This window comes from Cervus canadensis, chromosome 4, assembly GCF_019320065.1.
Source record: "Cervus canadensis isolate Bull #8, Minnesota chromosome 4, ASM1932006v1, whole genome shotgun sequence".
Classification (NCBI taxonomy): Eukaryota; Metazoa; Chordata; class Mammalia; order Artiodactyla; family Cervidae; genus Cervus; species Cervus canadensis.
This window is the reverse complement of record NC_057389.1, coordinates 84,324,007-84,349,681: the sequence shown is the minus strand read 5'-3', so window position 1 is coordinate 84,349,681 and position 25,675 is coordinate 84,324,007. Positions and strand designations below refer to the sequence as shown.

The 25,675-nt window shown below is 35.2% G+C and overlaps 1 protein-coding gene across 3 annotated transcripts in view; it reads left to right on the top strand.

The window, feature by feature from the left end:
• Positions 1-25,675, top strand: part of RAPGEF6 (Rap guanine nucleotide exchange factor 6) — a 236,880-nt gene that overhangs the window by 62,061 nt on the left and 149,144 nt on the right. For all 3 annotated transcript variants that reach the window (XM_043465975.1, XM_043465974.1, XM_043465976.1), the window contains exon 5: positions 2,460-2,529. In XM_043465975.1, coding sequence (XP_043321910.1) covers positions 2,460-2,529 — 70 coding nt within the window. The remainder of the gene's footprint in view (positions 1-2,459; positions 2,530-25,675) is intronic.

Sequence of the window (25,675 nt, the reverse complement as noted above, 5' to 3'; positions counted from 1 at the left end):
GGAATGATACAATTACAAAATGGCTTTTTCAGTAGCCCCTAATAACACTTGAGGTCTGGTCACTGATCAGAAATGGATACTAAATCTAATAGATGGAAAACTGATAGGAAAATTTCTAGTATTGTGGGCATATCAAATTGACAGTGTCTAAAACCACTCACTGTTTTTAACACTACTAAAAACTGGCACAACCAGACATTATGTGTCTACATATGTGATGTGGTAGAATATTCCACTAGGTCTTTAAAAAAAAAAAAGGGCTTCTGTTTCTCTGTTGAATTCATGTTTATCTCACTTTCTTAAACATTTGGAGCATACTTAGAAATAGCTGCTTCAGTGTTGTCTGTTGATTCTCTCACTGCTGACAGCTGTAGATCTGTTTTTATAGATTGGTTTTTCTTTGGCTATGGATCATATAGTCCTCTTTGCATGATATTTTTTTGTTTTATTGCATGTCAGATTTCTATGTTGCTGTATTCCACCTTTTGTGTTATTTCTTTTTTTTTTTTTTTTCCATTTATTAGTTGCAGGCTAATTGCTTTACAATATTGTAGTGGTTTTTGCCATACATTGACATGAGTAATATCTGTTTGAGTGAGTCTAGCACTTCTTTAGTGTAGACTAATTTATCACATTGCAAAGGAAATAGATTTCTGAAGATCCTACCTAATGTTCCATATATTATGTAGTCTTTCAACATAATACAAATTATGTAGAATACATAATACAGGTTCTTTACCATCTGAGCCAACGGGAAGCCTGGTCTTTACACACCCCAAATCTGTCTCTGTCTTTTGAATTCAGTGACACTGGCAGACTCTGCTAGGTTTCTCCCTTTTTGCATTGTAGCCTGGAGATTACCTGTACTTAGTAAAATTGGGATGTTGTAAGGGTCATCTTAGGTTTTTAATTTCCTCTCTGAAGCATCCACATACATGTCCTACCTACTTTCCAAAATCTTGAAACTGTTGTTTAATGTGTTTTGTCTGATTTACCTTTTTTTTTTTTTTTCATGTAGGAGAGTAAATCTATTCCTCGTTATTCCATCTTGAAAGTAAACTTTTACAAATTTGCTTTTATTGTTTTATGTATTACATAAGGTAGGAGTTTTGGTGGGAAGAAGAAAAAAAAAAAAAAAACACAGGCTAGTGCTTAAGGAAAAACAGCAGTGATTTTTTTGTTATGCTAAAAGTAAGTTCATTTGGATTTTGATTAGGATTTTGTTGTAAACTAATATTTGTATATAATCACATACTTTGTGGAAAGTTGACATTTTTATAATAGCTTCCTTGTAAGTATATGCTATATCACTTCTTTTGTTAAGCCCTATTTCCAATCATCAATAACATTGTATAGTTTTTTTATAAGTGATTTCTGTATTTCCTTATTAAATTTATATTTTGGTATTTATAGTTGCATTATTAGTGGAGTTTTAAAGTTATTTTTATAGTGTTTTATTCATATATTTTATAATTAACCATGGTACTTAATTTCCATTTTGTAGTATTTTAGATTGATTTTATTGCATATTAAGTATATTAAACTTTTGTGTTGTCTAGTATCTTTTTATACCCCACCTTTTAAAAAATTCAGTTCATCTTTTAAAATGAAAATATCAGTATTTTCTTTATGAGTGCTTTCTTCTTGTGATTTGCTTAGAAATCTTTCTTCCAGACAAATACCTAAAAACTCAAATTTTCTTTGAGTACTACTGCAGTTTTTATTTTTTCCAAAGAGCTATCCAGGGGTTCTAACACTATTTTTTTTTTTTAATGAATCACTTCTGTATCTTACTTTATTTTGTAATACATTCAAGTGATAATATCTTAAAGTTTTTATGTCATCTAATATCAGTTTCAAAAATTTGTTCTTTTTAAATATTCTGTAATTTTAGCGTTACTCTTCTGTAGGTGTAGCTTTGGGGCTCCCCTGCTTTCTCAGTGGTGAAGAATCGGTCTGTAATGCAGGAGACCCAGGTTCAGTCCCTGGGCTGGGAAGATGCCCTGGAGGAGGGCATGGCAACCCCCTCCAGCGTTCTTGCCTGGAGAATCCCCATGAACAGAGGAGCCTGGTGGGCTACAGTCCATGGTGTCACAGAGTCGGACAGGACTGAGCGACTAAGCAGCAGCACCAAGTGCGATTTTTCTTTAATTCAACACATACTAATAGATGTTCAAAATTTGAGATTAGGTAGATATCTTTTTTTTTTATAGGTAGATATCTTTTATAATCAGCTTTAGAGACTAAAGGCAGAATTTTTAAAATAATTATCACACTGTGTATTGAGGCCACATATCTGGACAAGTAAAAGAAGGGGATTTTTGGGTTTGTTTTTAAAAAAATCTTGAAGTGATAGAATCACAATTTTTTGGTTAACATCTAAGTTTTTTGGTTCATTTTTTTCCTGTATTGATACATTTTATAACCTTTGCTAAAGAAATATTTTTCTGTTTTTATAGTTTTGGTAAGCAGTTTGGAGGAAAAAGAGGATGTGATTGTCTTGTGTTAGAGCCTTCAGAAATGATTGTGGTAAGAACTTTAACAAATGTTGAATTCCTTTTTGTTACGCTTCACTTTCAACTTTAAATGTAGTAATCTTTTAAATACTCTAAAAGGTTCCATTAATGTGACTTTTTAAATGTTTTACTAAGTAGCATCAAGCCATATATATTTATATATACCTAGTTTGATACATTTTCATCCACTTTGAATATTTTTTCTTATTCTTGAGAGAATTTGAAACACAATGCAGTTATATATAAAGTATTACCAATTTGATAGTTCCTTTACTGCATTCACCAGAAAATTTAAATAAGAGCTCTGAAAGGGAACCCTGATTTTCCTATTCAATATAAATAATAATCTTTAGCATCCATGTTCTGTACCCTGGACTTGAGAGAAAGAGATAGAAAAAAAGAAACACAATTGTATCCAAGTAAGAAATGGTTTACATTTTAATATTTTAAGAGTGTATTTAAGGAATAGTTCTTTACTTTTTCTCAAGAAAGCCAGGTAGTTAATTTAACTTTAGAAAATAAAGCTTTTTTCCTTCACCATTTGAAGAATCCAGAACACAGCTCTTTTTTGCCTTGTTGTGAGATGACCTTACTAGAAAACAGCTAATACTGAATGGATGCTTTGTCCTACTAGCATCTCATGTAGATGTCATCTGATTTGATTTAAACTATTGAGAAACGAGGTTGAATTCTTAATGTAGCCTTTAAAACTAAACTACTTTTTTATTTCATGGTGTTATAGTCAGATTGACATCTTCAGGTAGATTCTGTGATCTCTTTGCCAAATTGGATCATCTACGTTATCATGAGCTTAGTGTCCTAAATTTCTGGATTTTAAGCTCCTAAAAGGCTGAGATCAGTTTTTATTCTGTTTGTGTCTTCGATAGTATTGCAGAGTAATTCCCACATAGTAAATACATAATCAGTAAATTTTACTGGTTGTCAAGTTTGTTCAAGGCTTAGACTATGTATTGTATTATGTTTATTTTCTTTAAGTGTTGGTATACATGGCATATCTATTAAGGCTTCAGAACTCTTTCTTTTAAATAAGTGCATTGAAAAAAATAAATAAATAAATAAGTACATTGAGAGACATGGCAGGAAAACTGCTTCAGGCAGTAGGGTTTTCTCATTTATTTGTGATGTGTATTTCTCATGCTTTATGGAAAAAGAATGGTGCTTTTGCCATAGTGTTTTCATATGCAATTGACCCTTAGAAAACATGGATTTGACTGCTCAGTCCACTTACGCAGGTATTTTTCAGTAGTAAATTCTGCAATACTACAGTCTGGTTGGTTGAATCCATGTATACAGAGGGCAGACTATAAGTTATATGTGGATTAAGCAACACCTTGTACATACTTTTGTTTTACTGTGGTAAAATACACTTAAGATGAAATTTACTGTCTTAGCCATTTTTAAATGTAGAGTTCAATTTATTAAGTTAATTATTAAATTTATATCTTTTCATTTTCATTTTGAATTAAAGGGAAGAATTGTACTTCTCTTGCCCCAAGCCTGGAGTTAACCTTTTCTGTGAGATCTGCTTGCTCTTAGTGGAAAGCAGTATTGAGAAGCCAAGATCTGGCAGCTGACTGTCTTCATTGCTTCAGGTGCCTCAGTGCTTGTAAACCCTTTCAGTGAACAGAGTGAGAAAATACACATCTGAGTGTATATGTATACACACACAGACATACACACTTACATATACACCTCTGTATTTACTTCTTTTATATATATCTATAAAACCTAGAGTTAATTCTCGTGTTCTCTTTTGTTTATTTGTACCTTCTTTCACTAAATGGTGAGAAACTTGGTCCATTATCATCAAAATATTTACTTAAGACAGTTTTAAAATTGCTTGCTCATAACAGTGTAGAAAACACTGCTAGCTAGAGTATTAACATATACATATACACTTTTTTTAAGTGTACAGTTTATTGATATTACAAATGTATGCCACTCATAACCTATCTATCAAAATATAAAATATTTGCATCACCTACCTTAAAAAGTAAGGAAATATTCAGAGAATTATAGGGGCCTTGCAAAAGGACAGAGAAAGGCCAGTGGGAGAACTAGATTAAAGGATCTCCCTTTGGCCAAATACGGGACTATGTGAGAATCCAAATAAAAATGCGTGCTGATTGTACCCTCCTGTATAATAAAGAGTTTATAAGTTCTAGTATTTTGAATGAATGGAAAGGAGAATTTCTTCCTGATAGTCAAATGCCAACTAATATGTCTTAAAGGAATGATTAAGTTACAAAATAATGAATGAATGCTCAAACTTGTCACTAATGTTTGTTGAGAAACGGGATACTTACATAATCTCATTTTATCTCCCCACAAATCATTTATGAAGGGAAAAATTACCAATTTTTGGTGGGGAAACAGAAGGATATGATACCACTGTAACAAAAATTACTGCTACTGCCATCAGTATAGGCATAACGTGATATCATACTACTCCTGATAAAGTGACAGTGCACTGAAGAGGACAGAACATCATCCCTGAGAAATACGCCTGCTGGAAGTGCATGCCTGAAACTAATCACTAAGAAATATCAGATAGACCAAATGGAAGACATTATTCAAATTGTTGGCTTATATTCTTCAAATATCCCAATGTCAAGAAACATCACAGAAAGACTGAGAAACTGTTTCATGTTGAAGGAGAAAAAAAGATATAACTAAATGGAATGCTTTTTATCTTGCATTAAATCTTGGAGGCAAGAGAGGGTCGTAGCTATAAATGATGATGTTGGCACAGTTGAGATTTGAACTTGGACTGTGGTCAGTGGTCCTCAACCTTTTTGGCACCAGTTTCGTGGGTGACAATTTTTCACCCACTGGGGTGGGTGGTGATGGTTTTGAGATTATTCAAACTCATTACATTTATTGTACACTTTATTTCTCTTAATATTAATACATCATCTCCACCTCAGATCATCAGGCATTAGATGCCAGAGGTTGGGGATACCTGGATTAGATACTGTTGAATTTCCTGTTTTTGATTATTTTGGGGGGATTGTGTAAGATAAAGTCTTTGTTCTAAGGAAATACATGTTGACACATTTTAGGGTCAAGAATCACTTTCTCTTCAATTTATACTCAGTGTTTCAGAAAAACAAAAAGTATGTGCAAGTATACAATTTTAAAAATCACCCAAAAAATCACATCAACTGTATGTATTTATGATTGGTGATTTTTTAATTCCATAACTCTTATCTTATTGATGAGCAGCATAGATAAAAATGCATTATGAGTAATAGGAGAAAATAATCTAAAATAATATTAGGATTTTTCTTTCTGAAGTTTTTGAGGATTTTATTTTCATTCCACCATTTGATGAATCTTTTTCTTTCTTTCTTTCTTTTTTTTTTTTTTTTTAAGTTTTTCACTACTGTTACTTCCTTTGAAATACAAAATTGTACTTAATGTTTTGTAACAGTACAGATCTTTGATACTCAGTGTATCTTTTAGGTGAAAATATTTACAGTTCATAAAAATGCTTGGTCCCAGTGTGTACTTGGACAAATGTACATATGTACATATGTATTTGGTCTGAGTATACATAAGTAACATGTTTACTATTTTGACAAGTTCTATCAAATGGTTTTATTATGTATATATTTTTAACAAATGTTGTGAGTAACCACTGGTGATGAGGAATGCCTATTTCTGAACACCTTCCTTGTTACCTGATAGGTTAGTCATCCCAATCTGACACATAATAATGAGATCTTAATTTGTGCATATTATCATATGCTTTATGGAAGGCTTATTTTTATTATCCATGTCTCTTGCCAGTTTTTCTACTAGGATTACTCTTCGTGATCATAAGAACTTTTTATTACTATATAAATGAACACTTTTGTTATAAGAGGTGGTTTATCATTTTATAACTAATCTAAAGTGAATTTTGCTCCTTGAAGAGGTTCTCTCAGGGTTACTTGAGATGCTGTCTCCTGGGCTTGAAGTCCTAAAAAATTCCTACCAAGTAAAACATAACTCAAAAAATTAAATTGAATTTTGTGTCTATTACAATTTTTTTTTAAATCTGTTGAGTTTTTTCCGTCTTACAACTTTTTGGTTTGAAGTCATATTAGAAAGACCTTCTGATGACAGGATTATTGAAGTGTTTTGTTTTTTTTTTTTTTTGAAGTTTTAAAATCTGTATTGCTTTATTGAATTTTATCAGTTCACTGTTTTAATTAAACTTTTAAATCTTACTTCTTCTGGGCAGCTGAAGACAGTGGTAAACACTTAACTACCTATCTCCAAATATTTCCTCCAAAAACAATGTAGTACTAAAAGAAGGGTGTAAGAAATCTATGCACAAACCATTGTCACAACACAAGTTAAAACCAGAGGATGCTCAAACTTGAAAATAATTGTAAATATAAAGAGAGAAATCACCAGTTCCCAGCTTGTTATCTCTCACACTTCATCTCTACTCCCAACCTTCCAGCAAAACTTTATGATGAGTAAAGGCCAACCATCCAGATCCATAGAAAACCCAGAAAATGGAAGCTAGAAATGGTCGGCCTACACTGCAAGAAGATTAATTCTACACTAAGTGTAAAATATATGCATATGTCAGAACAAGAACTACGTTATTTAAAATTATGAGTAATTTGCAGAATAGTCATCCACATGCAGAGTTCAGGATTAAGACAAAAGGTTTTAAAAAGGGAACAAGCTGCCTTTGGCATTTAAGTGCTGAAGAAGCACATGAGTAAGTTTTAGGTTCCTGCAAGCCGAAGTGAACACAAAATCAGGCTTTGCAACCTCTCCTTCCACTAGCAAAATGAAAAAAATAGCTTAAAATATCTGTCCTTAAAAATATTTGACAAAAGTGAGTGTGCTTAGTCACTCAGTCATGTCTGACTCTTTGTGACCCGATGGACTATACAGCCCATGGAATTCTCCAGGCCAGAATACTGAGGGTGGGTAGCCTTTCCCTTCTCCAGGGAATCTTCTCAACCCAGGGATGGAACCCAGGTCTTCTGCATTGCAGGTAGATTCCTTACCAGCTGAGCCACAAGGGAAGCCCAAGAATACTGGAATGGGTAGCCTATCCCTTCTGCAACAGATCTTCCCAACCCAGGAATCAAACCAGGATCTCCTGCATTTCAGGCGGATTATTAACCAATTGAGCTGTCAGGGAAGCCCATTTGACAAAAGAGGTGCTATTAAATGAGGGATTTCATAAGACATCCTAGTATCACAAAAAGGTAAAAAAGGAAACTTGATAAATCTATGTACTATAAAAATGATCATTTTTACGTGTCAGCTAAGAAAAAGATTCTCCCCATCTTAGTCATGCAGATGAAAAGTGTGGCCACACTCCAGGCAGAATTAAATATATTCAGTCAACTAACAGGATATTGAAAAACAAAAAGCATGTAGAATCAAAAATTTAAAAACTCAAGAAAAGAAAATGCTCCCCCTCCAAAAAAAAGAGTAGAAAGAGTATGAATTTAGTAAGGAATGGATAACAAATCTTTTAGGAAACAATGAATTATAAGGTTCCCCCAGGGAAAATCAAGTCAAATGAAAATTTAATAAGGTGTATCGAAGAAGGTCAGGAAAGAACCAAGTAAATGAAAAGAACACATAGAATAAAAGTGTCAGAAATACTGTTACTTACGTGAAAGTCACTAAGAGAGCAAATCTTAAACCATCTCACTACAAAAATGTTAACTATGTGACATGGAGCTGTTAGCTAAAGCTATGGTGGTAATCACCTTGTAATATGTAAATGTATCAACAGTGTTGTACAGCTTAAGCTTATACATTGTTCTGTTAGTCTTGAAATGGGAAAAAAGTGTCAGAGAAAATAGTGTGAGAAATAATTGTAAGAAATAAAACGAAAACAATACAAGGATCAAAGGACATTTAAAAGGTTTAAGTACAGAAGTAATCCTAAAATAAAAATACAGGTCTTCCTAGGTACCAAAAAATATTTTTTTATTAAAAAGCAAGGAATACCTGTTTCTCAGAGAAATAAGTGTAACAAAATACACCTAAAAACGTTATCACAGAATTGAGACTGAAAATAGATTAGTCATACCAATAAATGTGAATGTGCTTAATCCACCTTAAGGCTACGTCTTGAAAACTTTAAACCTATCAAACAACTTTCTGTCAAAGGATAAGTGAATACACACTGAAATGATAGAATTTGCAAAATAACCATAGTAGAAATATATACCTATGGAATACAATACGTATCAACCTATGGAATACATCCAAAAATGGTCAGAAACTAAAGAGAATAAAAAGCAGACGATGAACCAACTCTCAGGAGATCCAAATATTGGAGATAACATATGGACATTTTAGCAGAAGATTAGAAAATATAAAATGAAAAAATTAATCCCAAACTCTACAACTTGAAACATAACTGAAAATAAAATCTCATCTAGGTTAAAGAGAAGGTAAAACTTAGCTGACTAGAGACTTAGGGAATTGAATGATAAGCAGGAAGAAGAGAAGAGTCGCCTCTTTAAACAATAGTGGTTTGAACTGGACAGGTCCACTTACATGTATATATTTTTTTTTTTAATTTTTTTATTAGTTGGAGGCTAATTACTTCACAACATTTCAGTGGGTTTTGTCATACATTGCTATGAATCAGCCATAGATTTACACTTATTCCCCATCCTGATCCCCCCTCCCATCTCCCTCTCCACCCGATTCCTCTGGGTCTTCCCAGTGCACCAGGCCGGAGCACTTGTCTCATGCATCCCACCTGGGCTGGTGATCTGTTTCACCATAGATAGTATACATGCTGTTCTTTTGAAACATCCCACCCTCACCTTCTCCCACAGAGTTCAAAAGTCTGTTCTGTATTTCTGTGTCTCTTTTTCTGTTTTGCATATAGGGTTATCATTACCATCTTTCTAAATTCCATATATATGTGTTAGTATGCTGTAATGTTCTTTATCTTTCTGGCTTACTTCACTCTGTATAAGGGGCTCCAGTTTCATCCATCTCATTAGGACTGATTCAAATGAATTCTTTTTAATGGCTGAGTAATATTCCATGGTGTATATGTACCACAGCTTCCTTATCCATTCGTCTGCTGATGGGCATCTAGGTTGCTTCCATGTCCTGCTATTATAAACAGTGCTGCGATGAACAAAGGGGTGCACGTGTCTCTTTCAGGTCTGGTTTCCTCGGTGTGTATGCCCAGAAGTGGGATTGCTGGGTCATATGGCAGTTCTATTTCCATTTTTTTAAGAAATCTCCACACTGTTTTCCATAGCGGCTGTACTAGTTTGCATTCCCACCAACAGTGTAAGAGGGTTCCCTTTTCTCCACACCCTCTCCATCATTTATTGCTTGTAGACTTTTGGATAGCAGCCATCCTGACTGGCGTGTAATGGTACCTCATTGTGGTTTTGATTTGCATTTCTCTGATAATGAGTGATGTTGAGCACTTTTTCATGTGTTTGTTAGCCATCTGTATGTCTTCTTTGGAGAAATGTCTGTTTAGATCTTTGGCCCATTTTTTTATTGGGTCATTTATTTTTCTGGAATTGAGCTGGGGGAGTTGCTTGTATATTTTTGAGATTAATCCTTTGTCTGTTTCTTCATTTGCTATTATTTTCTCCCAATCTGAGGGCTGTCTTTTCACCTTATAGTTTCTTTTGTAGTGCAAAAGCTTTTAAGTTTCATTAGATCCCATTTGTTTAGTGTTGCTTTTATTTCCAATATTCTGGGAGGTGGGTCATAGAGGATCTTGCTGTGATTTATGTCGGAGAGTGTTTTGCCTATGTTCTCCTCTAGGAGTTTTATAGTTTCTGGTCTTACATTTAGATCTTTAATCCATTTTGAGTTTATTTTTGTGTATGGTGTTAGAAAGTGTTCTTGTTTCATTCTTTTACAAGTGGTTGACCAGTTTTCCCAGCACCACTTGTTAAAGAGGTTGTCTTTTTTCCATTGTATATCCTTGCTTCCTTTGTCAAAGATAAGGTGTCCATAGGTTCGTGGATTTATCTCTGGGCTTTCTATTCTGTTCCATTGGTCTATATTTCTGTCTTTGTGCCAGTACCACACTGTCTTGCATGACTGTGGCTTTGTAGTATAGTTTGAATGTCAGGCCAGGTTTGATTCGCCTCCAGTTCCATTCTTCTTTTTTTTCAAAATTACTTTGGGCTATTCGAGGTTTTTTGTATTTCCATACAAATTGTGAAATTCTTTGGTCTATTTTCTGTGAAAAATTAAACCGTTGGTAGCTTGATAGGGATTGCATTGAAATTCTATAGATTGCTTTGGTAGAAAGCCATTTTTACAATATTGATTCTTCCAATCCATGAACACGGTATGTTTTTCCATCTGTTTGTGTCCTCTTTGATTTCTTTCATCAGTGTTTTATAGTTTTCTATGTATAGGTCTTTTGTTTCTTTAGGTAGATATACTCCTAAGTATTTTATTCTTTTTTTGCAATGGTGAATGGTATTGTTTCCTTAATTTCTCTTTCTGTTTTCTCATTGTTAGTGTATAGGAATGCAAGGGATTTCTGTGTGTTAATTTTATATCCTGCAACTTTACTATATTCATTGATTAGCTCTAGTAATTTTCTGGTAGAGTCTTTAGGGTTTTCTATGTAGAGGATCATGTCATCTGCAAACAGTGAGAGTTTCACTTCTTCTTTTCCTATCTGGATTCCTTTTACTTCTTTTTCTGCTCTGATTTGCTGTGGCCAAAACTTCCAACACTATGTTGAACAGTAGTGGTGAGAGTGGGCACCCTTGTCTTGTTCCTGATTTCAGGGGAAATGCCTTCAATTTTTCACCATTGAGGGTGATGCTTGCTGTGGGTTTGTCATAAATAGCTTTTATTATGTTGAGGTATGTTCCTTCTATTCCTGGCTTTTTGGAGAGTTTTTAATCATAAATGAGTGTTGAATTTTGTCAAAGGCTTTCTCTGCATCTATTAGATAATCATATGGTTTTTATCTTTCAATTTGTTAATGTGGTGTATTACATTGAAAGATTGATTTGCGGATATTGAAGAATCCTTGCATTCCTGGGATAAAGCCCACTTGGTCGTGGTGTATGATTTTTTTAATATGTTGTTGGATTCTGTTTGCTAGAATTTTGTTAAGGATTTTTGCATCTATGTTCATCAGTGATATTGGCCTGTAGTTTTCTTTTTTTGTGGCATCTTTGTCAACATGTATATTTTTATTTTGTGCATACTACAGTACTACATGATCCACAGTTGGTTGAATCTGTGGATGTCAGAGCTAAGGATACAGAGGACCAGCTGTAAAGTTATAAACAGATTTTAAACTGCATGGAGGGTCAGGTGCTACTATGCCCCACAATGCTGAAGGGTCCACTGTGTACAGGTCCAAGGAAAAATAAAATATAATGGAATATAGGAGATAGGCAATAGAGTGAAAAAATTGTTGGTTTTTTTTTTTTCCCTCATTTTATTTTCTGGACTAATTTTTTAAAACAGTGAAATATAGTTGATTTTACAATTAGTGGTGTATAACACAGTGACACAGTTATACATATATACATTCTTTTTCATGTTATTTTCCATTATGGTTTATTGTAGAATATTAAATACAGTTCTCTGTGCCATACAGTAGGACCTTGTTGCTTACCCATTCTACATGTACCAGTTTGTATCTGCTAATCCCAAACTCCAATTAATCCCTCTCCCATTGCTCTCCCCCTTGGCAACCACCAGTCTATTCTTTATCTGTGGTTTTGTTTCTGTTTCGTAGATAAGTTTATTTGTGTCATAGTTTAGGTTCTGTATGTAAGTGATATCATATGGTATTTGTCTTTTTCTTACTGACTTCACTTAGTATGATAATCTTCTGTTGTATCCATGTTACTGCAAATGGCATTATTTTACTCTTTATGACTGTGTAAGTATTCTATTGTGTATATGTACCACATCTTTATTCATTCATTGATGGACATTTAGATTGCTTCCATGTTTTGGCTATTGTAGATAGTATTGCTATGAACACAGGGGGACGCATGTATCCTTCAAATTATAGTTTTGTCTGGCTAGATACCCATGAGTGGGAATGCTGGATCATAATGTAATGCTGTTTTTAGTTTTCTGACGAACATCTGTACTGTTTGCCGGAGTAGTGTAGGAGGGTTCGCTTTTCTCAACACCCTCTCCACCATTTATTTGTAGATGTATTTGACCGTTCTGAGATGACACCTCATTGTAGTTTTGATTTGTGTTTCTGTAATAATTAGTAGCGTTGAGCATCTTTTCACATGCTTGTTGGCCATCTGTATGTCTTCTTTGGAGAAATGTCTCCAGATCTTTTTTCTGTTGGGTTGTTGTTTTGTTGTCAAGTTGTATGACCTGTTTGTATATTTTGGAAATTAAGCCCTTGTTGGTCACATCATTTGCAAATATTTTCTCCCATTCTATAGGTTGTCTTTTTGTTTTGTTTATGGTTTTCTTTGCTGTGCAAAAGCTTGTTTGATTAGGTCCCAGTTGTTTGTTTTCATTTTTATTTCTATTTCCTTGAGAGACTCAGAGTGAAAAGGTCATATCCTTATATAATTGGAGTCATAGAGGACAGGTGGGAATAACCATATTATTATAAGTAAGAAATTTTTCCAAAACCAAAAAGATGTCATTTTACAGATTTTAAAGCTCTACAGGATAAACATAAACTCTAACAGGATAATACAAACTTATGCATAAGCACATCGTAGCAAAACTATTGAAACCAAAAGTAAAGAGAAAGTCATAAAGCTAGAAAGAGAAAAAAAAAAAACACTTCTAAAGGAGCAATGGTAAAATACAGCAGTAATTTTACCTTCATTAGTTACAGAATTTAAACATTTTCACATAGATGCTAAGAAAATGTTTCATTAGTAGACCAGAACTCATTTTACTAAAAGAAAATTTTTCAGGCAGAAGAGAATCTCAGATGGAAGCACAGAGATATGGAACAAAGGACAGCGGACAGAATAAATATTTGGGTGCATGTAAATGTGTGTTGGGCTTCCCTGGTAGCTCAGAGAGTACAGAATCTGCCTGCAATGCAGAAGACCTGGGTTCAATCCCTGGGTTGGGAAGATCCTGTGGAGAAGGAAATAGCAACCCACTCCAGTATTCTTGCATGGAAAATCCTGTGGACAGAGGAGCCTGGTGGGCTACAGTCCATGGGGTTGCAAAGAGTCAGACATGACTGAATAACTAACACTTTTTGCTTTCAAACGTGTGTTGCCTACAGGTATGCTTTTTTTTTTTTCAATTGTACATCCCTAATAATTTTTTTTTTAATTGAAGGTTTGTGGCAACCCTACATCAAGCTAGTCCATTGGTGCCATTTTTTATTATTATGTATGTTACAGTGATCTGTGATCATTGATCTTTGATGTTACTATTATGATTGTTTTGGGGCACCACGAACCACAGCCATAAAAGATGGTCGATAAATGTTGTGTTTTGACTGCTCTACCAAACTGACTGTTCCCCCATCTCTCTTCCTATCCTCAGGCTTCCCTCTTCCCTAAGACACAACAATATTGAAATTAGGTCAGTTAGCAACCCTACTATGGCGTCTAAGTGCTCAAGTGAAAGGAACAGTTGTACATCTCTCACATTAAATCAAAAGCTGGAAATGATTAAAGCTTAGTGAGGAGGGCATGTTGAAAGTTAAGATAGGCTGAAAGCTAGGCTTCTGGTGCCAAACACCTAGCCAAGTTGTGATGGCAAAGGACAAGTTTTCAAAGGAAATGAAAAATCTTTACAGTGAACATATGAATGGTAAGAAAATGAAGCTGCCTTATTGCTTATAAGGTGAAAGTTTTAATGGCCTGTAGAGAATATCAAACCAACTATGACATTCCTTTAAGCCAAAACATAATCTAGTGCAAGGTCCGAGCTGTCTTTAATTCTGTGAATTCTTCTTTTAGCTAGAAGAAGTGAGAAAGCTGCAGAAGATATGTTTGAAGCTAGCAGAGGTTGGTTCATGAAGTTTAGGGAAACAACGCTCTGCATAATAGTTATATAGAATACATCTGCTTTTCAAGTATACATGGAATATTTTTAAAAGTTGACCATAGGTGGAACATCAAGCTCAAAAAAGATTTTAAATTTTACAATTTATAGTTTTTGACCACCATGGAATTAACTTAAAAAACAATTACAAAAACAGAACTGCAACAGAATACAACTTTTGAAATTTAGGAGTGTACATTAAATCACTTGTCAAAGAAGAATCGCTGTGAAAATGAGAAAATATTTTTAGCTAAATGAAGATGACATATCAAAACGTGGAATTCAGCTTATATCTTCCTTGCTGAGCAAGAAAGGCAGCATTTAAACCTTAATACTATGAGGATGAAAGGCTGACATTACATGAGTTTTCACATCAGGAAATTAGAGCAGCAAACTATACATAAATGCTCTCTATACATAAATGAGAAGCAAAGAAATAATAAAGATAAATATTAATATCAATGACCTGTCAATCAGACTTAAGAATCAGCAAAGGCATGTTAGTTCTCCAAAAAGAATAATAAAATTGATAAGTCCCTGTCAAAAATAAAGAACAAAACAGATATTACATAACCAGTGTCAGGAATAAAAAAAAAATTGTGCTATGGATCTAATGAACTTAAAAAAAAAAAGTAAAAGAAAGGATATTATGAATATTTTAAGCAAATAAATTTGAAATTTTAGAGTCAAATTCCTCAAGGTACACAGCTTAACAAAACTGGCACACACCCTTACAGAAATAGAAAATCTGCATAATCCAATATCTAGGAAGAAAATGAACCTGAAATTAAAGACCTTCTCATTTAGAAATTCTGACCCACATGGTTTCACTGATAAATTTTCTAAACATTTAAAGAAGAAATTACACATAAAGTCTAACAGAAAACAGAGAAAAATTGAATATGTTTCCTTAGCCTAGTTTAATTTTTTTAAATTGAAATATTGGTGACATATAACATTGTGTAAGAGCCCAGTTTAATTTTGAAAGCAAAACCTAGCAATGTTACTCAGAAGGGGTATTACAGGTCATTTTTTTTTTTTAATGAAAGTATATTTTAAAATCTTCAAATGTTAGAAAATGAAATCCTAGTGATACATATATATGTACATATCTGGCAAAGTTGAATTTATTTCCAGAGTTGTGGGATTGATATAGTATTTGAAAATCAGTGTGATTCATTATATTACTATCTTTAGGGAAAAGAGTGAGATGATCATCTCTATTGATACAAAGAAAAATCACTTGATAATACTCAAAGTTCATTCATGAGGACTTTTAAAACGTAGCAAGATAGGGAAAGAGGGAAACATTCAGAACCTTATTAAAAGTATCCGCACAAACCCTGCAGTAAACATTCAAAACCTTCTCCTGGCACTTGGGAATATGTTAGAGCTCACCAATTCCAAATCCAATGTCTAAAAAACCTTGTAAGAGTGCATTTAGGCGAGAGGAAAAAGATATGACATGAAAATATAAAACTGTCACAAATGATGTGATTTGCATATAGAAAATAGAAAACTGCTTGTGAACTCTAGGAATTAATAATCATTTCAGCAAGGTCTTTCAGTACTTGTTCATACAAATAGAAATCAATTCTATTTGTATTTATGAGTAATAAAATATTAGAAAAACAATTTAGTAAGCACTTATGTTAAAACATCCATATACATCAGAATAAATCTAACCAAAGTATAGGAGATCTCTATACAGAAAACCATAAAAAAAATTTGGGCTCTTCCTTAGCTCTGAATTAATTGAAAGAATCAATTTTTATGATATAAATTGTCTCCATATTGATATAAAATTCAATATAATCCCCATGAAAATCCCAGCAGATTGTCTTATGGAGATTAAGAAACTGACCTGACATAAAATTGGGTTGACCAAAAAGTTTGTCTGGGTTTTCCCGTAATGTTCCCATAATGTCTTACAGAAAAACTCGAACTTTTTGGCCACCCCAATGTTTATGTCAGGTAATAGTTTCTACAATGATTGTATTTAATCCTGAGCTTCCCAGGTGGCACTAGTGGTAAAGAACCTGCCTGCCAGTGCAGGAGATAAAAGAGACACGTTCAATCTTTGGGTCTGGAAGATACCTGGAGTGGGGCATGGCAACCCACTCCAGTATTCTTGCCTGTAGAATCTCATGGACAGTGGAGCCTGGTGGGCTACAGTCCGTAGGGTTGTAGAGTCAGACACAACTGCAGTGACTTTGCACGCACACATGCATGCATATATAGTACTTTAGCATAAACCAAACAAATTTTCAAAGACTTTGCTTTTAAATACTCTCAAAAACCAAAAAATTCAACTTGAATAAAAAATGAGATGCCACGTCCTCAGATAAGGAGGACCTTTATCATTCATAAAGGTATTTTCCTTAGATTATCTTATAAATTTAATTAGATTCTAATGAAAACTACCATCAGAATGGTAGTTGTTTTGTGCCTAATGCGTTTGGAACAATAAAAAAGCAAGGGCTTGAACAAACCTGAGAAAGATGAGCTCTTTCATGGAACCTAGTAAGTTTTAAAAATAGTTATAATAATTCAGAAAAAAGAAAAAAATGTACTCTTTAAAAAACCAAGTGAATTTAATATATGTAAAATAGTTGGCTTAATTCTACCGGGAATTTTTATTTCTGGTGACTTTGTTGTTGTTCAGTTGCTCAGTTATGTCTGACTCTTTGCAACCCCATGGACTGCAGCATGCCAGGCTTCCCTGTGTTTCAGTCACTCCTGGAATTTGCTCAGACTCGCGTCCATTGAGTCGATGATGCCATCCAGCCCTCTCATCTGGTCATCTCCTCATCCTGCCCTCAGTCTTTCCCAGCATCAGTCTGTTCCAATGGGTTGGGTCTTCGTGTCCAGTGGCCAAAGCATTGGCACTTCAGCTTCAGTCCTTTCAATGAATATTCAGTTTAATTTCCTTTAGGATTGACTAGTTTGATCTCCTTGCAGTTCAAGGGACTCTCAAGAGTCTTCTCCAACACCGAAAGCATCAATTCTTCAGTGCTCAGCCTTCTTTATGGTCCAGTTCTCACATCTGTACATGACTACTGGAAAAACCATAGCTTCGAATATATGGACCTTTGTGGGCAAAGTGATGTCTTTGCTTTTTAGGATGCTGTCTAGGTTTGTTACAGTTTTTCTTCCGAGGAGCAAACATCTTCTAATTTCATGGCTGCAGTCACCATCTGCAGTGATTTTGGAGCCCAAGAAAATAAAAGTCTGTCATTGTTTCCATTTATTCCCCATCTGTTTGCCATGAAGTGATGGGACCAGATGCCGTGATCTCTGTTTTTTGAATGTTGAGTTTTAAGCCAGCTTTTTACTCCTCTTTTACCTTCACCAAGAGGCTTTTTAGTTCCTCTTCACTTTCTGCCATAAGGGTGGTATCATCTGCGTATCTGAGGTTATTGATATTTCTCCTGGCAATCTTGATTCTAGCTTTGCTTCATCCAGCCTGTCATTTTGCATGATGTAGTCTGCTGACTTTAAAAGACAGTATTATAATAAAAAAACTATGAAGTAAAAAAAAAGACAGTATTTTGTCCATGTCTTTTTAATGGGGTATCCATGAGGAGAGAAGGAGTCAGTAGTTTAATTTTTAGTAGTAAGGGCAATATTATAGAATATTTTTATATGTGTCTGTAGAGACACACATGATTATGTGTATGTCACATATAATTATAGCTAATATATACATAAATTTATAAATGATCTATACATACATCATTGGGAACCAAGATTATGTAGTATCAGGAAATTGATGGTAATGTTAATATGGTTGAAGCTATTACATATGTAAATACAACATACATGTGTATAGTATGAAGAGAAATGATTTGTCATTAAGATAACATTTAATTGGATGTAATTAAATTTACAAATTGTAATTAATATAATACAGTTAATAACATATATATTATGATCTTTCAGAGTCATTTTCCCCCAATGACTAAGTAAAGCCAAAGGGCAAAATTTGAATAGAATGTACCATCATTTGTCTTAAAATTATTTCCCAAGTTGGTTCACTTTATGAAAAAGTGTGTTTCTTAGGGCTGTTCATTGAAAAGTAGTTTTAGTAATTCTTTGTGGCTATAAGAGCGATTCCAGATTATGATCAGTAAATGTTATTTCCCCACTAAAATGATAGAGTGAAAGTGAAGGTTGTTCAGTCGTGTCCGACTTTGCGACCCCATGGACTATACAGTCCATGGAATTCTCCAGTCCAGAATACTGGAGTGGGTAGCCTTTCCCTTCTCCAAGGGATCTTCCCAAACCAGAAATCAAACCCAAGTTTCCCACATTGCAGGCAGATTCTTTACCAGCTAAGCCACCAAGGAAATAATAGATTATATCCCATGTGAAGTAGGAAATGTATTAGGCTAGCAGTTAGTGTCAGAAAGCAAAGAAATACCAAAAAACTATGGAGAATTCGTCAGAAGTTTGTAACTTAAAAGGGATAGCTTGACTATCAAAAAATAGTGTTAAAATTTTTTTAGCAGAAAGTGAGTGTTAGTCGCTCAGTGGTGTCTGGCTTTGACCTCTTGGACTGTAGCCGGCCAGGCTCTTCTGTCCATAGAATTCTCCAGGCAAGAATACTGGAATGGGTTGCCATGCCCTTCTCCAGGGGATCTTCCCAGTCCAGGGATCGAACCTGGGTCTCCCACTTTGCAGGCAGATTCTTTACTGTCTGAGCCACCAGGGCAGCTTTTAGCAAGAGGGGATGTTGAAATTGATTAAAACCTTTTTTTCTACATTTGTTACAGTGATCTGTGCTTTTTTCTCCTTTGATCTCTTAATATGATTATTAATAGATTTTTATAATAGTAAACTACCCTTTGTACTACTTAAAGGCTGTGGTGTAATTTAACAGACACAAATCCCATAACACAGGCCATGACTGTTAATGGTAGCACTATTTTCAACATTTAGGAGTCTGTTTTTAGTGATGGGGAATGTGCTGTGCTTAGTTGTTAAAGTTGTGTCTGATTCTGTGATCCCATGGACTGCACTCTGCCAGGCTCCTCTGCCCATGGGATCTCCCAGGCAAGAATACTGAAGTGAATTGCCATTTCCGTGTCCAGGGGGTCTTGCTGACTGGGAGATCAAATCTGCATCTTCTGCATTGGCAAGTGGATTCTTTACCACTGCCCAGGAAAGCCCCTTACATAACCAATAAAGGCTTGACCAGAGCTATTTGTTATATTTTTTCTGTTCTTCTAGGCTTAACTTGATAACTGAATTTAGGATTCTTGTTTTCATTATTTTGTAGTGAGATGTTACCTTGTGATTTAATTTCTAGGACTCTCTTTTCATTTATGTATCCAGATTCTGTGGGCCTTGGGGCTTCAGAGGTGGCTTAGTGGTAAAGAATCTGTCTGCTAATGCAGGAGACTTTGGTTAGATCCCTTGGTCGGGAAGATCTACTGGAGAAAAAAATGGCAACACACTGCAGTATTCTTGTCTGGAAAACCCCGTGGACAAGAGGAGCCTGGCGAGCTACAGTCCATGGGTTGCATAGTGTTGGACACGTATTAGCAACTGAACAACAGTTCTGTGGGCCTTACTACTTGAAGGCTGTTAACTCTTTTTCTGCATTTGATGGAAGATTTATTTTTTTAACCTGAAAAGATTCTTACATTTACATCCATTGTGATTGCTGACAGGTTTGGGTTTACTTTTACCACATTATGTCATTTGTATATATTCTGTTTTTTTCTCTTATTATTTTTGCTCTCTATATAAGATAGTATGTTCTTTTTTCCACTCTTAACTCCCTCCCCCAATACTCCGTTAGATAGTGTATTTGGTCTATTCTTTTCATGCTAATTCTAGGCTACTTAAAAATAACTAAAGTTAATAAGTTAGCAGAGTTGATAAAAGGTTATTACTGGTGACTATTAACAAAACGTAACTGCTTTTGACCAGTGTTTTAGTAATACTTACTGATTTCACAAGTTTTGTCTTATAGTATTATTTTATGCAGTCTTTGTTTGCTCAGTTTAACCATGTATTTAACGTTTCTTTGCTTTTAGTTATTTCTTGAATTTGAGAAATACTTACTTATGGTACCATTTGTGTTACATCTTGAGGCACATCCTTTAAATTTTTCTTTAAGAAAGGGATTTTGTTGGTAAACATTTCAGCTGGGTATATTGTTTTTTTCTTTTTCTTTCTTTTGCCTGAAAATAGCTTTATTTTGTATTATTCTTAAGGATTATTTTGCTATGAATGCACTTTTAGGAGAATAATCATTTTTTTATCAATAGTCAATGTATACTGTTTTCTGGTATCCACTGTTTTTTGAGAGGTCAGTTATTCTTTTAATCGCTTTTCCTTTATAGCTGATCTTTGTTTCTCTTCTGGCTGCACTGAAAATCTGTTTATCTTTTCTGTGTGAATTTGCAGTTGTAGTTTCTAAGTGTCAGCGAGTGTATTCTCCTCGGTTCTGTCTCGTCACAACAAAGATTTGAAGTGACGGACATTAAAGCCCTTGGTGCGTCACAGCTCTTGGGTCTTGTACAGACCACGTTATAGCTCTCAGGTCTCGAACAGACCGTGTTATAGCTCTTAGACAAATCAGTGTTACAGCTCTATTTTACTTAGAAAATAACAGGAGAATCCATCCTCCAGGCGTGAGGGCATGTCGAGCCAAAGACGCGAACCAGCGCGCAGGAGAGAGAAAGAGATCGAGAGCCCTTTGGCTCCTCGTTTTATGTTTTTTCCTCCCCCTGGGCCTGCCCGATGTAAATTGGGCTAGCCAGGAGTGCTGTTTGTTCTACCTGAGGTCCTCACACCTTCCTTTGTTCTATTTTTGCAGGCTTTTCCCTTCCCTGTCTTTTAGCCACCACCATTTTGGACTCCTGTTTCCTATTCTAACTACCTAACCTAAATATACTGCTTCAGATTTGCTGGAGAGTTTTGGGCTGTTTTGTGTTTTACTTTGGCTGTGCTAGGTCATTGTCGTGGCACAGGGGCTTCTGTAGTTAAGGAGCACTGGCTCCAGAGCATGTGGTCTTAGTTACCCCAGAGCATGTGGTCTTAATTCCCTAACCAGTGACTAAACCCACATCCCTGTGCTCGAAGGTGGATTCTCAACCACTGAACCACCGGGAAGTCCCTTTCTTGGACATTTTAGAATAGCTTAGTAAAAATAATCTCAGTTATTTTCTCTTTGGACATCATCTTCATTTTTCTGTTATCACCTTCTTGAACTTGGTTTAAATGTGTTAAGTATTTTCAGCTAATTCTCTATATTAAGATTTTTTTCTTCTTTTCCATCTCATTCTGACTTTGTACTCCACACTACTATTTTTTAGCTCTGTTTTCCTAATTCACTAATTCTCTGTTTAGTTAGTTCTTAATGTTGACTTAAAAAACACACAATGTGAGAGTTTCGAGTTAAGTTTTATTTGGACAAAGTGAGGACTATAACCCGGGAGATAGCACCTCAGGTAGCTCTAAGAAACTGCTCCAAAGAGGCAGGGAGGAAGGTCAGTATGTTTGTGATTTGGGTGAAGGGAGAATACATGCAGTCAAGCATGTGTTTTTGTGTAGAAGCTTTCTGCTAGTCATGAGGAGCAGACTATCTGCCGCTCTTCATGAAGGATGTTATGAACTGGGCTCATAAAATTGGCTCCTATAAGTATCTGACTATCTAAACACCTATTCTGCTTCATTTTTCTTTTTTACTTTCTCTCTTTCACTTTGGGTAGTTTCTGTTGACTTCATTGCATCAGGTCTAGTGATCAAAGGCATTCTTCATCTTTAGTACCACGTTTTTGTTTCTGACACTTTCATTTTGCTCTAATACCTTTCTTATGTCTGTTCCATCTGTCTAGTTATATGGTCCACATTTTCTGCTGAACCATTACCATGTTTATTATAGTTTTAAATTCTGTCTGATGTTGATCTGGGTCTTTCTTAATTTTCATCGATTGCTCTGTTGATTGCTTTGTCTCTTGTCAGTGGACTGAGTATTTTTTTAAAAATTATTTTTATTTTTATGTGAGTTACTGTTTAGTATTTGATACCAAATATTGTGTATTAGGGCAGTAAAGACAGAAGGTAGATAGTGTTTAGGCCTGGAGAGGAACACATCTCTTCTGATAGAAGTGAGCTAGGTCAGTAGTTTCAATTTTCTCTACTGTTGCTTTTGTGTTCAGGGCGGAGACTGGTTTTTTGAAAAACTTTTCTGGGTGTTCCTGTTCCACCCTCACTTTTAGGCCTTCTCTGTGCCCTTGTGTTTCAGACAGGATATATCTCCATGTTCTCATCCTTCTTTCTAATGTAGACGGCTATTTCTTGTTACTCACTATTTGCTAGCCTGGCGGTGGGGAGGGAGGGCACTTGGGGAGGATTTTTTTCTTTTTTTTTCTGGTCTTTATCTGTTTGGTTGCTATTTATAATCTCTGGCTCATTTTCAAGTTTTTTTTTGTTTGTTTAAAGTTTTTTTCTTTATCATAGCTTTATATTTTCTGATACTTCCAATATATTGGAATATTTGCAGATGTGATTCTGCTACCTTTTCTGTCCATAGTTGTTCATCGTGTCTCTTAGGTTTTGTTGTAGTTGAGGTTGGTTTTTTTTTTTTCTTTCTTTCTGTTTTTAGTTTTGGGGTTTTCATGCGGGGCAGTTATTTGTCACTTCATGTGTCTTGAACTTTTAGGTGTGGGGATTCTTTGAGGTTTGGGTTAAAGTTGCATTCTTGCAAAGAGGTTTTAGATTTATTTTTGTCTCTTGCATGTATGTATGTTTTTTGTCCTAAAATTCTTTGAGTTTTCTTATACACTTAAAGTGTAATGAATTAAAACTACAGACCTGCGTTAAGGATGGCCTCTGTCTTGAATTTCCCCCACCCTCAGCAGGTCTTTTCTCAGTGCCAAGCAGTTTTTCTTCCTCTCCCTTCTGCAGGATAGACTTAAACCTTGCAGTGAGGATGTCGCTCTTGGAGATGAGTGAGTCTCTTATGTATTCCCTGTCTTTAGTGGATTCTCTAACCATCAAAGTGGAAAGTCTTGCCTTTAAAGTTGAGAAATCATTTGGTAGGTTGGGTCTTTGTCACTAGCCTACTTCCTGGCATTTTGCCTTCACTTCATTCTTTGCATTTGGATTCCTACTTTTGTGCCATTTCAGTATGTGTTTACGAGATTTCACTTTTTAAACCTAATCTCACGTTTCAGTTGTATTCAGCGAGAGTTTACTCTTTTATACATTGTTTGCTGCTTTCTCTTCATTTGGTACTTTTCCCCCATATTTTTGAGGCTTAGAAACTCCTTTCCTAGTTTTAATTTACTACTATTTCTGTCTTGAAAATCCTTTATCATTTAAGTCACTGTTTTTGCTGGATACGTGGTAGATATTAAAAGATCTATGAATCATTATATTGGAATTTCACCTAAATAATCTAGCATATCCTGTGGGATAGAATGGTATGAAGGCAATGAACTTTTTAGTCACACTTAGTTTTTTGAATTGTTACTCATCCATTTGTGTGAAATAAAAAGTTTTATGAGGCTCTATACCATCTGTTAACAGAAAGAGTAGCTATGTTGTGAGCCTTAAAGGATATAACTTATAGTTTCTGATACTTGGCCTAGTGTAGTGATTTAGTAGATAAGATCATTTTTTAGAAGAGGAATTGAATCTCAAAGAGGTGACATGTATTTGCTACCTGTACAAAATTCTGTAGTTTTGAATTAGACTGCCAACCCCTGTGTCTTCTGGATTATATCTTTCAGAAAAGTAATATTCAGTAAGTTATTCTGCCTGCCTGTATATTTGTTGAGTATCTTACGCATACTTGAAAGGGCTTAAAATCTTTAGGGAGAAAGAAAGAATTTAATGCCCATTTTGGGAAACATTTTTAATAAGTGAGCAAAGATGAATATAAATATAATGCAGTTCTTATACTAGGGAACTTGTAGTGAGGTGGGCTTATCTATAATTACAGCTGATATACTTAGTGCTGCAGAAGGGGTGGTGCCTTCTTGGGGCAGAGGTAGGGTTAGTTGAACTGGGTTACAAGGTATATATAGCTTGCCAAGATTTTAGCAGAGGAGGAATGACTTTCAGGCAGAAATAATACAAATGAATGCAAAGACCTGAAAGCAGTCCTATTTATGAGAACTCTGGGTTGTGTACACATAGTAAACCAGTCAGAGGAATGTCTCCTGTGGTTATTGAAGAGATGGCAATTGTGATGTTCTTACATGATCGGTAGTATTTCAGCATATGAAGATAAAATGGATAGGATAACAGAAATTGACATAGGTAAAGTTGCTTAGCAGAATGTAAGTTACTTATGTATCAGTTCAGTTCAGTCGCTCAGTCATGTCCGACTCTTTGCGATCCCGTGGACTGCAGCATGCCAGGCCTCCCTCTCTGTCATCGACTCCCGGGATTTATTCAAACTCATGTCCATCAAGTCGGTGATGCTGTCCAACCATCTCATTCTCTGCCGTCCCCTTCTCCTCCCACCTTTAATCTTTCCCAGCATCAGGGTCTTTTCAAGTGAGCCAGGTCTTCACACCAGAGGGCCAGAGTCGGGAACCGTGAACAGTCACAGTGACCTGACTGCTGCTTACCCCTGAACACTCACACTGGAAGCAGAACAGTTCAGACATCGGTTTTTTCTGAGAAATCATCAGGAAGTTTTGCATATCTCATTGGAGCTTTTATGTGAGAGGATTTTTTGTGGGGAGGAGGATGTGGGAGCAGTTTCTCCAGACTTCCTTGTGTAAGATAAAGTGCTAAAAATATTTCAGCAATGGAGCAAATGTGGCTTGGGATATCAAATGTAATAGTGTAAAATTTATTTGGTATCCATTAGAGGTCCATTGTAGCATTTTGAACAGTGGATGACATAGTGTTTTATCTAGGTGATTTACCTGACCGTGCCAGATGGAATTGGAGAAGATCATGACAGAAGCAGTAAGTTTAGGACTGAAGTGATTAAGGCTTGACTAAGGAATGATGGTAGTGGGAATGAAAAAAAAGGCATCATGAAAGGAATTTCTAAAAAATCATTTGACAGTTTTGAAGAAATGATTGAAGATAAGATTTGGAAGACAAGCAGAGGAGTTGGAAATGTTGAAATTTCATTCTTGAATGACTAGGAAAATTTTGATATCAGCAAG